Consider the following 13852-nt stretch of genomic DNA (forward strand, 5'->3'; position numbering starts at 1 on the left):
TAACTGTTGAATACCAAAAATCATAAAATCGTTTCTCATCTCTTTGAATAATGAAAATTAGATAAAGTGCTGAAATAAAAGAATAAAACAAAGGAATTCTTCAAGGGATTTAATGAAAAGGAATGTTTCAACAACAGCTAATATTCAGGTCGAGGATCATGCTCGCCAATGGTATTTTATCCATTTTATCCCAAGCATGCTCTATGGCATTCCCATCTCTTTTGAAATCACTCAATCTGGATGTGGTCTCGCATATCATTATTAAAGAACTACCCATCTTTGTATTAGCATCACGGATTCTTCTTTCATCTTTAAGATCAATAAACCAATGAAAATTCTTCTTCCTACGATTTTTTAAGCATAACGAAGATTTGCAGTTGGATAACTATCATCAATATTGTTTGTTTGGGTCCTTTTTCGTCTGTCTGTGTTTAGCCCGCTTGTAATAGCCCGAGGAGACTCTTTAATAGTTATTTTTTTCTTAGTATTATCAAAATCAGCCAAAAAATTTGTTCAGCTATTCAATATTTTTATAAAATAAAAAAATAAAAATAAGCAATTCTGGATGCAGGTTGCTTATCATAGATCACAAAAATGGAATAGAGAAATTTCCAAAAAACAGCACCAAAATAAAACTAACGTTTATTCTGAGACATCGACAACAGAAGGGTTTCTGTGATCTACCATATTGGTGACTCTGAAATAATGTTCAGTTTTTTAGTTTTTTAATCAGCTCTTAAATGTTCGGAGAGTTTTGAATGTTGCTTCGAATAGTCAGTAAAAAATTAGATTTGAATTGGCACCTTTTGCTTATAAGCTTCAATACGGATCTCTGAATATGATCACAATTTTAAACTAAAATGGTTAATTTTTTGGTTCGTCCCAAACATACTTGCGACATGTAGCGATACATTGGAATAAATAATAATCAAATTATGCTCAAACAACTCATAGAAATGGATATATGTAAATTAAGACCAAGAAAGCAAAATGCATTTAAATCACCATACACTTTGGCGTAACCAATACGTTGATTCTAAATATATTTTTTAAGATGCCACTTCCTCCGTTACAAGTATAACATTCATATACGGCCATCAAATCTGCAGAATGAAAGTTATTTAATAAACTCAAATATATCTATTTCAACGTTGCCAAATTATCAAGCTGCTAACCTGTCCGTTGAATATATTTTGCATTATACAATACAATATACATTGGTGTATATTGAAGGATTCCTGGCTATACCGTAAAAGTACCGACGCCAATTTGACCGCTGGATCTATATATATATATATATATATATATATATATATATATATATATATATATATATATATATATATATATATATATGTGATTCATTATTCATTAAGAATGTCCAATCTCTGAACTGTAGATTCTAGACCTCAAAATATAATGATTCTGCTCAACATGCCTTATGCAAATATTGCTAGTTTTCGAGATATGGGGTGTTCAAAGTTTAAATTTTGATTTCCACAATAATTTTTTATGTTTTCACAATTTCTCTTTGAAAATTGGCAATTTTACGTTTTTTGGCATGAGGAATCATAATTTTCACTCTAATTTAACATTGCTAATAGAGGGCTTTAGTTACACTTGTTTGTGTTGATTAAATCAATGTAAACTTTTTTTGGGCTAAACTTACAACTGAAATAATAAAAAAATATTAAAAAGCGTTAAATTCTACAAAAAAAAGTTATTTTTCTTTAATTCGTGTAACTCAATCGGATATCGAGTTATTTGCTTCTAAAAAGTTCAATAAATTTTAATTTTTCCATAAAAAAATTTTATTATTTCTTAAATATGTAACAATAACAAATTTGTAATCAAAAATAAAAAACTTTAAAAGAAATGCTCAAAATGCCCACCATTTACTTCAATACACTTTATGATACTCTTTCGTAAAGATCCCTTAATATCAAAATCACATTCGTGAATTAAGCCGTGGCTTAATTTTTCGTTTTCTTTTCAAGTAGACTTGTGTCGTTATTAGACAGTTTGTGTAGAGTTTAGTTTTTCGTTTTTTTTTAAGTAGGCTTGTCTCACTTTTACAGTTTGTTTAGAAGCAAATTGGATAATAATAAGAATAAATAATACATTAGTATACCATTTATTAACAATTTGGTAATTAACAAGTGTAATAGTTATTTATCAAATAATGCCTAGGCATAACGATTTTTCCAATACTGAGATGCGCGATATGATTTGTATGTCAATTTATAGTAGTCCAGCTGCGGCTCGAAGATATTCACAATTATACCCAAATCGAAAGCAACCCAATTACAAACTGTACCGAAATCTTTACAGCCGCTTAGGTGAAACGGGGTCCTTACGCTCTAAAACTAAGCACAGCGCTACAAAAAAAATCACTGCCGATGAAGAAGATGAAATTTTAATTTGTGTTACGGAGAAACCAGATATCAGTACTCGCCGATTAAGTCTGCAAACAGGTATAAGCCAATCATCTATTTTTAGAATACCGAAGAGGAAAAAATTGCATCCATATCATTACACTCCTGTTCAGAATTTATTACCTCAAGATTTACCTAAGCGTCTACAATTTGCCCATTTTTTGCAAGTTAAACAAAATGTTAACCCAGATTTTCTGGATACAATTCTTTTTACTGATGAGGCAACATTTACCAGACGAGGAATATTTAATTATAAAAATAATCATTTGTGGGATTCTGAAAATCGACATGCTATGAGGAAAACACATTTTCAGCACGAGTTTACATTTGGTGTGGTGTAATATGTGGGTATTTAATAGGTCCTTTTGAACTGCCAACTAATTTAAATGGACTTACCTCTTTATTTAGATTTTCTTCAAGACCATTTACACGAATTACTGGAGGATATACCTCTCGCTTTGAGACAAAATATGTGGTTTTTGCACGACGGAGCACCACCACATTATTCTTTACAAGTTCGTCAATACTTATACGAACAGTTTCCGCATCGATGGATTGGTCGTGGAAGTGAGTTTGCTTGGCCACAAAGAGGCCCTGATTTAAATCATTTGGATTTTTCAATTTGGTCGCAAATGAAGGCATTAGTTTACATGTATTAGGTTAAATTAGTATTAGCTTTTTATTATTTTAGTTGTAAGTTTAGCCCAAAAAAAGTTTGCTTTGATTTAATTAACACAAACAAGCGTAACTAGCGCCCTCTATTAGCAATGTTAAATTAGAGTGCAAGTTATGATTTCTCATGCCAAAAAACATAAAATTGTCAATTTTCAAAGAGAAATTGTGAAAACTTTTTGCGAATTATTGCGGAAATCAAAATTTAAATCTCGGAAACTAGCAATATTTGCATAAGGCATGTTGAGCAGAATCATTATATTTTGAGGTCTAGAATCTACAGTTCAGAGATTGGACATTCTTAATGAATCACCCTGTATATATATATATATATATATATATATATATATATATATATATATATATAATATTTATAAGTAGTTTTTATTGGGAAAGTGGCAAGGAAACACCAATGTAGACTAACTTCAATATATTTTCCGAGCTTTCGAATACTTATGGTATTCATCGTTTGGGAAATAATTAAATAAGATTGACGATGATTTTTGATATTATTAGAGCTTGTAAAAATTCTTAAACTCATAGAATTCAATATTCAAATTGACGTTGATAGAAATATTTCTCGTGTCATGTTAGAAGTAGATCCACATTTGCGAAGTAGAAAAATTATAATAATAAACTTATCATCAACGTTGATTGTTGTTATTAATCGTAGTTTTCATAACAGATGGCACCTTAAGCGAATTTCTTTACAAAGAACTGTAAAATTTTGTCCTTTGCACCTCATAGATGGCGCCACGCTTTAATGTGATATATTTTCTTAGACTATAGACTATACATGTCTTTCTATTTTGCCTATACCACTAAACATTATTCAGAGAACAGCAAAATTCATTCACATTAAAAATTCAATTACTATTTTTAGTGAAATGCCACCCAAAAAATCCATCCTCAATACCCGTAGCAAGAAGACTCGATGTGCACGTGTTGAAAGAGCCTAACCTAACCGAACCAACCGCGAATCAAAGTTACTATTGGTGTGATGGACAAAATATGCAATTATTTTCAGGCATTAAAATTTCGCAATGAAACACCCGGTATGTGTTTCGCATCAGAAATCCTATGTCACCATTCCCTACTCCACCTGACCTTTGAAATCCCTTCTTTCTGGCATTTCAAATGAATCAAAATTATTTTTGCGTTAAGACACGAAAATTTTATTCTTGCTTCCAAATGATGTCGATATATATATATTATAGGCTTGTCCATTTGAAATAACAAAGTTCATTTTTTTGTTCAAGTTTTTGTTTTTATTCAATAACTTTTATCATTAACTTGTGTGTTCTATACAGCCTTTAAAAAGAATAATACTTAGGCAATTCACATTCACGTATTTTATCTCTACTTGTTTATTTATTATAATCCCAATTTCATTGCAGGGATGAGTGATGAAGATTTAGAAGAATTGAAACGAGATGTAGAATTACTCAAAAAACACAAGAAAAAAAAAATTTCTGATGAGGAATATAATAAAGAAATTGGTTTGGTTTAACAGAAAAAACAGATATTAAATTTGTAAATAATTATATAATTTATACAATAAATTTTGTTATAAATATAAAAAAGCTTAATTTTTTATTTTGTAAAAAATACGTTTTTTAGAACTGGTTTTACAAACGATTCATACAGAAAATATTTAATAATGCGAATAATTACAGTTAATAACACGGTGCTTTAATTGATTTTTACCGTATTTCAATTATACGTTCACATATTTTAATTCTGTATCACTATAAGTAATTTTATAAAAAATAATGTACCACTAAAATTATTGCTGGGAATTGCCCCACATCCTTAATGCAGTCAATGCAGCATTGAACTTGGTGCACCATTCTACTCTTTCCTGTTTTGTATCTGCAGATAATAAATGCCTGTAATATAAAAGAAAAAAATAAGTACATGTTTTATATAAAAAATTGTGCTTCAAAAAGCCGATAAAATTAAAGAGACCTAAAATCAAGATGATTTATCAAAACAAAGATATAAAAATGTCTAAAAAGTACAAAACAGATGTTTATAAAGGTGATTGTTGTGGGACTATGGCCATAAAATACCAAAGTATATTATTTTTAATATATATTCCTAGCTTTAGAAAATTCATATATTCATCATCAGAAAATATTTTTCTTGATTTTAGGAATAGTTTAACAAAGTTTTTGACTTTCTCAGAAAAATAATATACACTCCACAAAAATTATCGCATCACTGATATTTTAGGATATTTGTAATACTTAATTTTAGTTTTTTGGGACAATCTGTATCTGTATATTTCTGGTTTCTTATCATGGGCAAAAAAATATCAAATTGTGTTGTTATTTTGTTAATAATGGATGTGCCTCATCGTTTAACAAGACATGTGACGAATGAAAAAGCCGCTAGAATCATCGTGCTCATACAGGATGGCCGCAGACAAAGATACGTCGCCGGGGTAATTGGAGTTCAACAAAGCACCATATCCAGAGTTGTTATTCGCTACCAGGGAACAGGGCAGAGCAATTTCGGTAGTAGATTATCGTTATTTGAGGTTAACGGCGTTAAGAATTAGACATACCACCGCTCGAAGGCTGCAAACAGATCTGTTGGCTGCTCGTAATATCCGAATAAGCATACAAACAGTTCGAAATAGGCTGAGAGAAGCAGGTATACGAACCAGAGTGCCAGCTAGAGGTCCACGTCTTACCAGAGAACATCGAGTAGCAGGATTGGAATTTTCTCGAGAACACGCAAATTAGAATATTCAAGATTGGTCTAATATTTTATTCATATTTATTTTGTCTGTATTCATCAGATAGGCGTGTACCAGTGTATAGGCGACGTGGTGAATGGCACGATCAGGTTAATTTTTGTCAAACTGAAAGCTTTGGTGGTGGCTCTATCATGGTTTGGGCAGGAATTTCTTTCGAGGGTCGCACGGAGTTAGTACCAGTGAATGATGGAAGACTAAATGCTGACAGGTACATAATCATTATCCTAGAGCCCTATGTAGTGCCCTATATGCCTGATATTGGTGACAACTCTGTGCTAATGCACGATAATGCTCGTCCACACGCTGCTTGAGTGGTTCAGCAGTACTTAGAAGAGGTCGAGATACCCACCCTGAATTGCCTGCACGTAGCCCGGACCTTAACTCAATAGACAGAATCTGGGACAATCTAGGATGGCAAAATCAGCAACATCCGGCACCAATAAGAACACTAGATGATCTTCCAAATGTTCTTTTTAACTTCTGGGAACACATGCCGCAAGGATATGTCCAGAGCCTGTTTAGAAGCCTTCCAAAACGAATGGAAGCTGTAATTAGAGCGAGGGGCGGCAACACACGCTATTAGAAATTTATTGGCTGGTTTTAGTTTAAGCACCGTTCATTTTGTGTATAGATGTTTTGTTGAATTTTTTTGATATTTTCTATGTTTTGGTAAATCAAACTTTTTGTTCTCTGTAGATTAAACTGATATAAAATAAATGTTGCAAAAGGCGTATCTATTTGTTTTAATTTGTAATAATAATAAAATTCGAAAAACAGGCAACACATTTAAAATATTTAAAAAATAATGAGTGATGCGACAATTTTTGTGAGGTGTATATACATTGTGAGTAGAGAGGAGCGCACCAAACTCTAGGAGTGAAAATAATGTAAAAAAAACTTATATGTTCTTATCCGATTTTTATTTGTTTTCCAGTTATAGCACATTAACAAATAAACAAATTATCACATAAAAATTTTCTTGATCATAGCGTTCTTTCAATAAATGTTTAAAAATACCGCCATTGACTAAACAATTTCTGCTTCGTCTACGTTTGTTGTCTCTCCCAATTAATTAATTTCTTTCTTCTTTGATATGGTCTGCAGTATTCTCAATTTGTCTAATTCTCAATTCGTGCATCCCGTGTGTCCACTTTTATTTTGTAGACTTCATTTCTCATCCAGCCCCATAAAACAAAAATCTAGTGGTGTGAGGTCTGGAGATCTTGCAGGCCAATTAATAGGACCTCCACGACCAATCCAACGCCCTGAAAAACGTTCGTCCAAATGTTGCTTGACCTGACGAGCGACATGTACAGGAGCTCCATCGTGCTGTTAGTACATCTGCATTCTAATATTTACAGGAACATTCTCTAGTAGGCCTTGTAATTCATTTTGTAAAAAATTTCGATAGTTGTCTCCTGTGAGACGATTCTCCAAAATGAAAGCGCCAATTAAATAACTGTCAACCATACCACACCACATGTTTACAGAAAACATATGTTGAAAATTGCTTTCGACTATTGCGTGGGGATTTTCGTCAGATCATACATGATAGTTACGAATATTATTAATGCCATCACGGGTAAATGTAGCTTCATCCGCAAAGGGTATACTCGATACAACATGATGATTATTATTTATCCACCGACAAAAGTCCATACGGTTAGCGTAATCCTCTGGTTGTAGGTGCTGTACTCTCTGTACGTGATAAGGATATAAGCCTTGTTCATGGAGTGTGTTTACACCCTTTTTTGTGGAATTCCCAATTGAGTGACAATGTAGCCGTGAGCTAGTAGTTGCATCTTCTTCTACTAGATGCAGAATATTTTTTACTTCTACCAAACCTTGTCGAGTAGCGCGTTCAGATTATATGTTAGCACTGGGAAGCTTACCAGTCTCGCACAATTTGTTAAAAACTAATAAATACGTTTTTATCAAGGATATCTTTGGTGTGGATAACGTTGACGATATTCTTCAGCAGCAGCTGTAGCATTTCCATTACAGAAATCGTAAACAAACACCATATTTGCATATTCTAAATTTGAATAAGTATCTGGCATTTTGCAACACTAACAATCACATAAATTCGAAATTAAACGTTCAGTTACTGTTCACTGTACACTGACAGTTCATCAAAACGTCAGAATTATCAAATGCCTTTGAGCCTCGAAAATGGCATACTTTGATAATGTTCAAATTCAGATATATGTGGAAAGCTAGATGAACATTTTTAATCACTCTATAACTTGACAAATGAAAATCGCATAAGAACATATGAGTTTTTTTTATATTATTTTCGCGTGTACAATACACTCCCAGAGTTTGGTGTACTCCTCCAGACCCACCCTGTAAATTCTGAGAATAAGATTACTTATAATATACAATATTACCAACCTTATAATAGTTTTGTCACCTTTACAAATAGTAACTAGACTATCTTTATCAGTAGAATAAGCAGGCCTCTCTATTTCCAACAGAAGTGTGTGTAATCTTGCACAAATATCTCTATTTACTGGATTGACATTTTCCGTTATGCAGTTTTTCAGATCGATGTGATTTATTGGAGCCTAAATAAAAAACATAGTTACCAATATAAATCAACCATATATTTTAGTATGTGAGTGAAGGTACCATTTTTTTCTCATCATCTGGATATTTCCAATAACTCAATGTATGTCCTTTAAGTATGCACCATCTCCTATGCCATGCACCAAATCCAGAAACATCTTCAAACATAGTTAGGAATCCTTTGTGTTCTACTGAAACAGCCAACTCGCAGCTAATACGCATTTCGACTGTACCTTCCAAAGGGCTCATAGACGGTGTCTGCAACACATTTAATGATATAATGAACTGACTGCATAGTTAGCAGTAATTAGAATGATTAAATATCATATTTGTATTAAATTTATATGCAATTTCAAAAATATTACAAATATATATATATATATATATATATATATATATATATATATATATATATATATACAAAAATAAGAGTCCAACATAAAATTTCCAATAAATTAGTATTAGTCCGATATACTACTACTACTATACCTTCTTAACTATACGTGTAAAACTAACTATGTGTATAACTTTTACTGGGCTAATTTTGCTGCTGCCTAATATTTCTATCTGAATAGCTGTTTTTTTTTCAAAAATTGGTAATAACTTACTATTACTTCTTGTTTCTGTGTAAAACATGTGAATTTGTCAAAATGTAAGAGATGAATTATATTAAAATCATTTTTTCTATGTACGTAACTTAAATTAAGTAAACCTATAAAATGAATCCTCAGTTCGCCAAAATCATAGGACACAATAATCGATTTCTAGAGCAATGAAATTCCAAGATATTGGAAAAAATAAAAAAAGCTGGGTGTGTAACAAAAGCAAAGCACAACCGATTTTTGTGGATTCAAGCGTTTATTACATCTACTTCGCCAAGATTTTAAGCCTGCAACTGAACCTCCAGCACATCAAAGTGTATAATTACAGTTTACTATGGTTCATTTTACTGGGAATATTACTAGTGCAATGGTCGAATGTAATATTCTCATATCAGGCCATATTTGACAATGATCGATGAGTCGCAATATACAGAGAACGAAAGAAAGGTTTGAGTAATGCTGCTGTGGCGGATCAATAATGGTATGGAGTGACATTAATATATAGACACAGTTTGTCACTGAAAGAGGTCGTCTTAAAGCTCAAATGTGCACTGTTGGCGTATGAGAACCATAACATATGCTTCCTTTTTGGAGAAATTTTTTTATTTTTATATAAGAATGATATAAATGGAGCATTTTCCTCAAAAATCTGTTGTTTAAATAAAACCATGAGAGTTTTCTTGCAATATCTTACAATGTACATAATTTTTTATTTTTTATAGTAATTTATGGATACCGAATAAAATCAAACTTCTAATGAAATAAAATTATTGATATTCTTACATTATTCAAATTCCAAACTCGTTTATTCACTGCTTGCACAGAAAATACAACATATCCCATGATTGCAAATGAGGAAGTCCTTACTGCTTGTGGACCTGCTGGAGATTCTTTGATTGGCATTACCATTCTGGAATCTTGTTTTAACTTTTTAGGAGTTGTCAATTTATTGCCAGGCTAAAAACAATATAAATATTAAATAGTCTTCGACATAAACATTATTGATATTAGACATGAAGGTGATATGTTGAGCAAATATTAGCAATCAACAATTTAATACTGATACCGCCACCAAAAAATATTTGCCTGTGTAAAGTATTAGGTCAAAATAAGCACATTATTGAACTCGAACTTTTCAATTACTATGAAAAGCAGTGGAACAATACAGATTTACTTTTTGTTTAAGAAATTTGTTTTGAAATATAGTCCAAAACTACCAGCTACCACTGGTGTCAACAACAAGCCAGAAATTGTAGTAGTATGTTGGATGAAGATGGTGAACGATCAAATGATAGTTGATTGATTTTTTTAGAGGACAAAGGCTTTCTGATAATGCTCTCGAAAACCCGAAATTAACTGTCTATCGTTAATTTCAAACCTGGAAGCACCTCCTTCACTTCATTTTCTCCAAATGTTATTTAAATTTATTTTGACAGGTTCAAGTTAGTTAGCCTAGCGGTAATTTTCAAGGGCTTTGGGATTCATTTGCAGGTTGTTTGTTCGAACTGCCTCCATTTCAAGAGGCAGGTTAGATATGTATCTAACATATATTTAATGTTATCGTAAGCTGATCAATATTTATCAATATTTTAGTGAGTCAAAAATTCCTTTATAAATCGATGTGTAAGAACTAGCATTGCCTTGATGAGGACGAGGACTTCTTTAAATTTTTATATAATTTGACTTCTGGTAAATAAATGATCATGTAGATCATTTAGTATTGAACAATCAATATTACCAAGTTGAAATTTCTGGTATCTTTGATGATATTCACACTGAACACTTTACCTCCACAACAGCAACACTCACAAATAAACTGTCAGATAGTGTTGGAGTGGTGATTTGTTCATTACACCAAGCATTGGTATTGCAGAAGAGACTAAAAGTTTTACTATGCCTCCTCTTAAACAATTGTTGTGATTGGAGTGTCTTTTCACCATTTATCGCTATTTTGGACTTATATGCATAGATCTATGATTTTTTGATTGTCTAATTCTGTCCTAAGTCCTGAAATCATTCAGTATTGTATAGCACAAGAATTGATCAGGACATGTAAACTGCAAAAATGCAAGATTAAATATAAAAGCCACAAACAGTAAGAGAGATTAGAAAATCGCCAATAACGTAACTCCTAAAGCAAATTATGAATAATAGAATTCATGGACCAATAACGAAACTGCTATAATAAAAAATGGCTTATAAAAATCGAAACTTCTAATTGCTGCTTTATGAGTTATTGTTATTTAAAAATATCTTAAACTATTACATACCTTTTTATTGTTTATGTGATATTTTACTTCATGTGGTAGAAATTCTTCCTGAGCTTGAAGACAGTATACTTCAAAAGTTATTGTAAAATCACTATAGATATTGTGGATAACAACGCTTCCCGGAATAACTAATTCTGTATCAGGATTCTTGACACTGAGAACTACGGTAGATGTTAATTTGGTGGGAATCACTTGTTCTCCACATTTTATTAAACATACTATGTGATGTCCTTTACCTCCTGCTACAAAATAAAATAATGGACGCGGAGTATATAATGACAGTTCATCTAGTTCACTGTATACTTACCAGCAGCCAAAGCTTTAACGTATTTGTGTTTTAATGGAAGCACTATGTTCGATATGGTCAATGTACCTTTTTCTAAAGGTACATTCTTTGAATGCTCTTGTTGTGGTCTAATAGTGCCTTCAACTTTTAGTCTTTGCAGTTCATGCAAAGCTGCTTGTCTTCTGTGAGCTGTAATTGTAAAAATTTAAGTAGAATTTTTAAATTGATAAAGTTAAACATAAATTGAAATTGAGTGTAGCAATATGTAGTTTACCCTCAACCAACCTCAAAATGAGGCAGGTTACATATACCTAAGTATTATTGTGTATATTCGGCATAATTTTCACTATGTATGAAAAGATGGGAAACGGAGTTTTAATCAAATAATTTTATAGGCAAAAAAGTGATAAATCTGGTATAATTTTTATATAATATAAGTCGGATAAATGCATTTTATTGGGAAGTGAACGACTCAATGAAAATAAATATAATTAAATAAGGATATGAGGATTGAACTCTTATCTGAGATAGAAATATTATATTATCAACAGTGCTCTTCTTAAGAGGAAACTGGTGGAAAATATATAAAAACATTTAAATGAATGGTTAATTGATATTTCTAGTGGATTTAAACCACTAGAAATCTAGTAAAACAGCATATTATTAGATAAAATTTGAAAAATAGACTTTCAAATTGTTATTACAGAATGTTATTGATCCATAAAATTTTATATGAAAATCTGAACTTAATGAAGTTAAAAACTAAACATAGTTTATTAAATGTGAGAAATGTTTACAAATTTTGCACTTTGGATTTGTAACACTGTTTTTATATCAATACTATTTAGATCTAAATTGGTGGTATAAGCACAAAGTATTATTCTTCATCTGTTTAATAGGTTTCATCAAAGTGTTCAACTTAATAAAAACCCGAATCATTGTAGAATGGTGTGATACCTAAGGTGATCAAATTTGACGTTTTATAGAAAAGGGGTCTTAAAAGAAACTTACTGGCTACTAATAAAACCCTCTCTGCCTCAACCTGTTCTGTAGATCCTGAAAATTCTGGTGTACAACTGCACAAATTAAGTGCCTGGCTAGTCTGTGAAATAATGTTTTGTTGTCTGTTGACCTCTTCTTGTAGTTCTTTAATTTTTTCTTTTACTACCTCATTTTCATTAGCGTTACTTTCTGTTAAAGATTCTTCAATTATTGGTTGTCTTTTTATTTGTCGAATGGGAGACTGAATCTGAAAATCAATATCTAGATGATTTTTGATATTTGCATAAAAACATTTGCAGAAACAAAAGTAGAAATGAATATAAGCAATTTAATTATGCAAGTTCATGGGAAGAATAAACTATAGCTCGTTTTTGAAAACATTTTCTTCTTTATAGAAAAAAATCTAAATATATAACTATGAAAGATTAGGCTAATCATTTTTTTAACTAATGATAATTTATTAGGAAATGTTATGTTAAAAAAAATTATATGTAATAAACAAGCTGGAGGCCCGTGAAAATACATCATGAAGACAGATGAAAAGCAAACTGAAATAGCAGTGTATTGGAGCAAAAGAAGTGATGAGATCCAAGTGTTTACTTGCGCGAAGGTATCAGTTTTGGTTTTGATACACGTTTTTATACAATTTATTTAGATAAATTACAAACTTTTGAATAATAATCTAATATACTTGCTTGATTTTGTTGTTTCCTGTAGAAACTAACAGTATGAGTCAAAGGTAAAATATTTTCACCTTCAACAACATACTCTGGAAAAGATTTATTCGTTGTTTTTGGAGTAGAAAAATCTGGAGAATAATTTATGTAGCTGAAGGAATTAGAAGTTTGTGTAACAACTTTCTAAAAATAACATAAAAAACATAACATTACATTTTTTTAATTATAATAGATAAATTAATATTTACCTGAGGTGATACATGGCGTACTTTTGGTGGAGTTGGGCCAACACTATTATTGTCTTCATTGCTTGCATCATCTAAATAATTATCCATGTCATCTAAAATACTTGAAATATCACTGGCAGTACTTTCATCATAAATAGGCTGAAAAGTTTTTCATAAATAAATACATCAAACCAGTTTTATTGATATTACGAAATAATCAGAGGCATTCAGAACACAGGGAGAATTGAGACAGGAGGAAAAATTAACCCAAACTAAATTCTGTTCAAAACTTGATAAGTTGACCTTATTACGAATTACGCAAATAAATTAGTGCTTAAAATGAAAAGGA

General features: G+C 31.4%; 2 protein-coding genes across 8 annotated transcripts in view; one reads left to right on the forward strand and one right to left on the reverse strand.

Annotated features, from left to right (window-relative positions):
• The window catches only part of LOC130895106 (probable ATP-dependent RNA helicase DDX55 homolog), a 39664-nt gene extending 34974 nt beyond the window's left edge, over positions 1-4690 (forward strand). Inside the window, exon 10 of the mRNA XM_057802247.1 lies at positions 4505-4690. Within this exon, the coding sequence (XP_057658230.1) occupies positions 4505-4617 (113 nt within the window). The 3' untranslated portion in view covers positions 4618-4690. The remainder of the gene's footprint in view (positions 1-4504) is intronic.
• LOC130895104 (anillin-like) overlaps positions 4633-13852 on the reverse strand; it is a 43875-nt gene continuing 34655 nt past the window's right edge. For 5 of the 7 annotated variants that reach the window (XM_057802240.1, XM_057802245.1, XM_057802242.1 and 2 more), the window contains 9 exons: positions 13525-13662; positions 13295-13459; positions 12609-12846; positions 11619-11786; positions 11312-11553; positions 9825-9998; positions 8503-8697; positions 8266-8438; positions 4701-4996 (listed from right to left, as the gene is read on the reverse strand). In XM_057802240.1, coding sequence (XP_057658223.1) covers positions 4894-4996; positions 8266-8438; positions 8503-8697; positions 9825-9998; positions 11312-11553; positions 11619-11786; positions 12609-12846; positions 13295-13459; positions 13525-13662 — 1596 coding nt within the window. In that variant the 3' untranslated portion in view covers positions 4701-4893. Of the gene's footprint in view, positions 4997-8265; positions 8439-8502; positions 8698-9824; positions 9999-11311; positions 11554-11618; positions 11787-12608; positions 12847-13294; positions 13460-13524; positions 13663-13852 lie in introns of all 7 variants that reach the window. The other 2 variants (XM_057802244.1, XM_057802239.1) reach the window with 1 other exon arrangement.

Source organism: Diorhabda carinulata, chromosome 6, assembly GCF_026250575.1.
Source record: "Diorhabda carinulata isolate Delta chromosome 6, icDioCari1.1, whole genome shotgun sequence".
NCBI lineage: Eukaryota > Metazoa > Arthropoda > Insecta > Coleoptera > Chrysomelidae > Diorhabda > Diorhabda carinulata.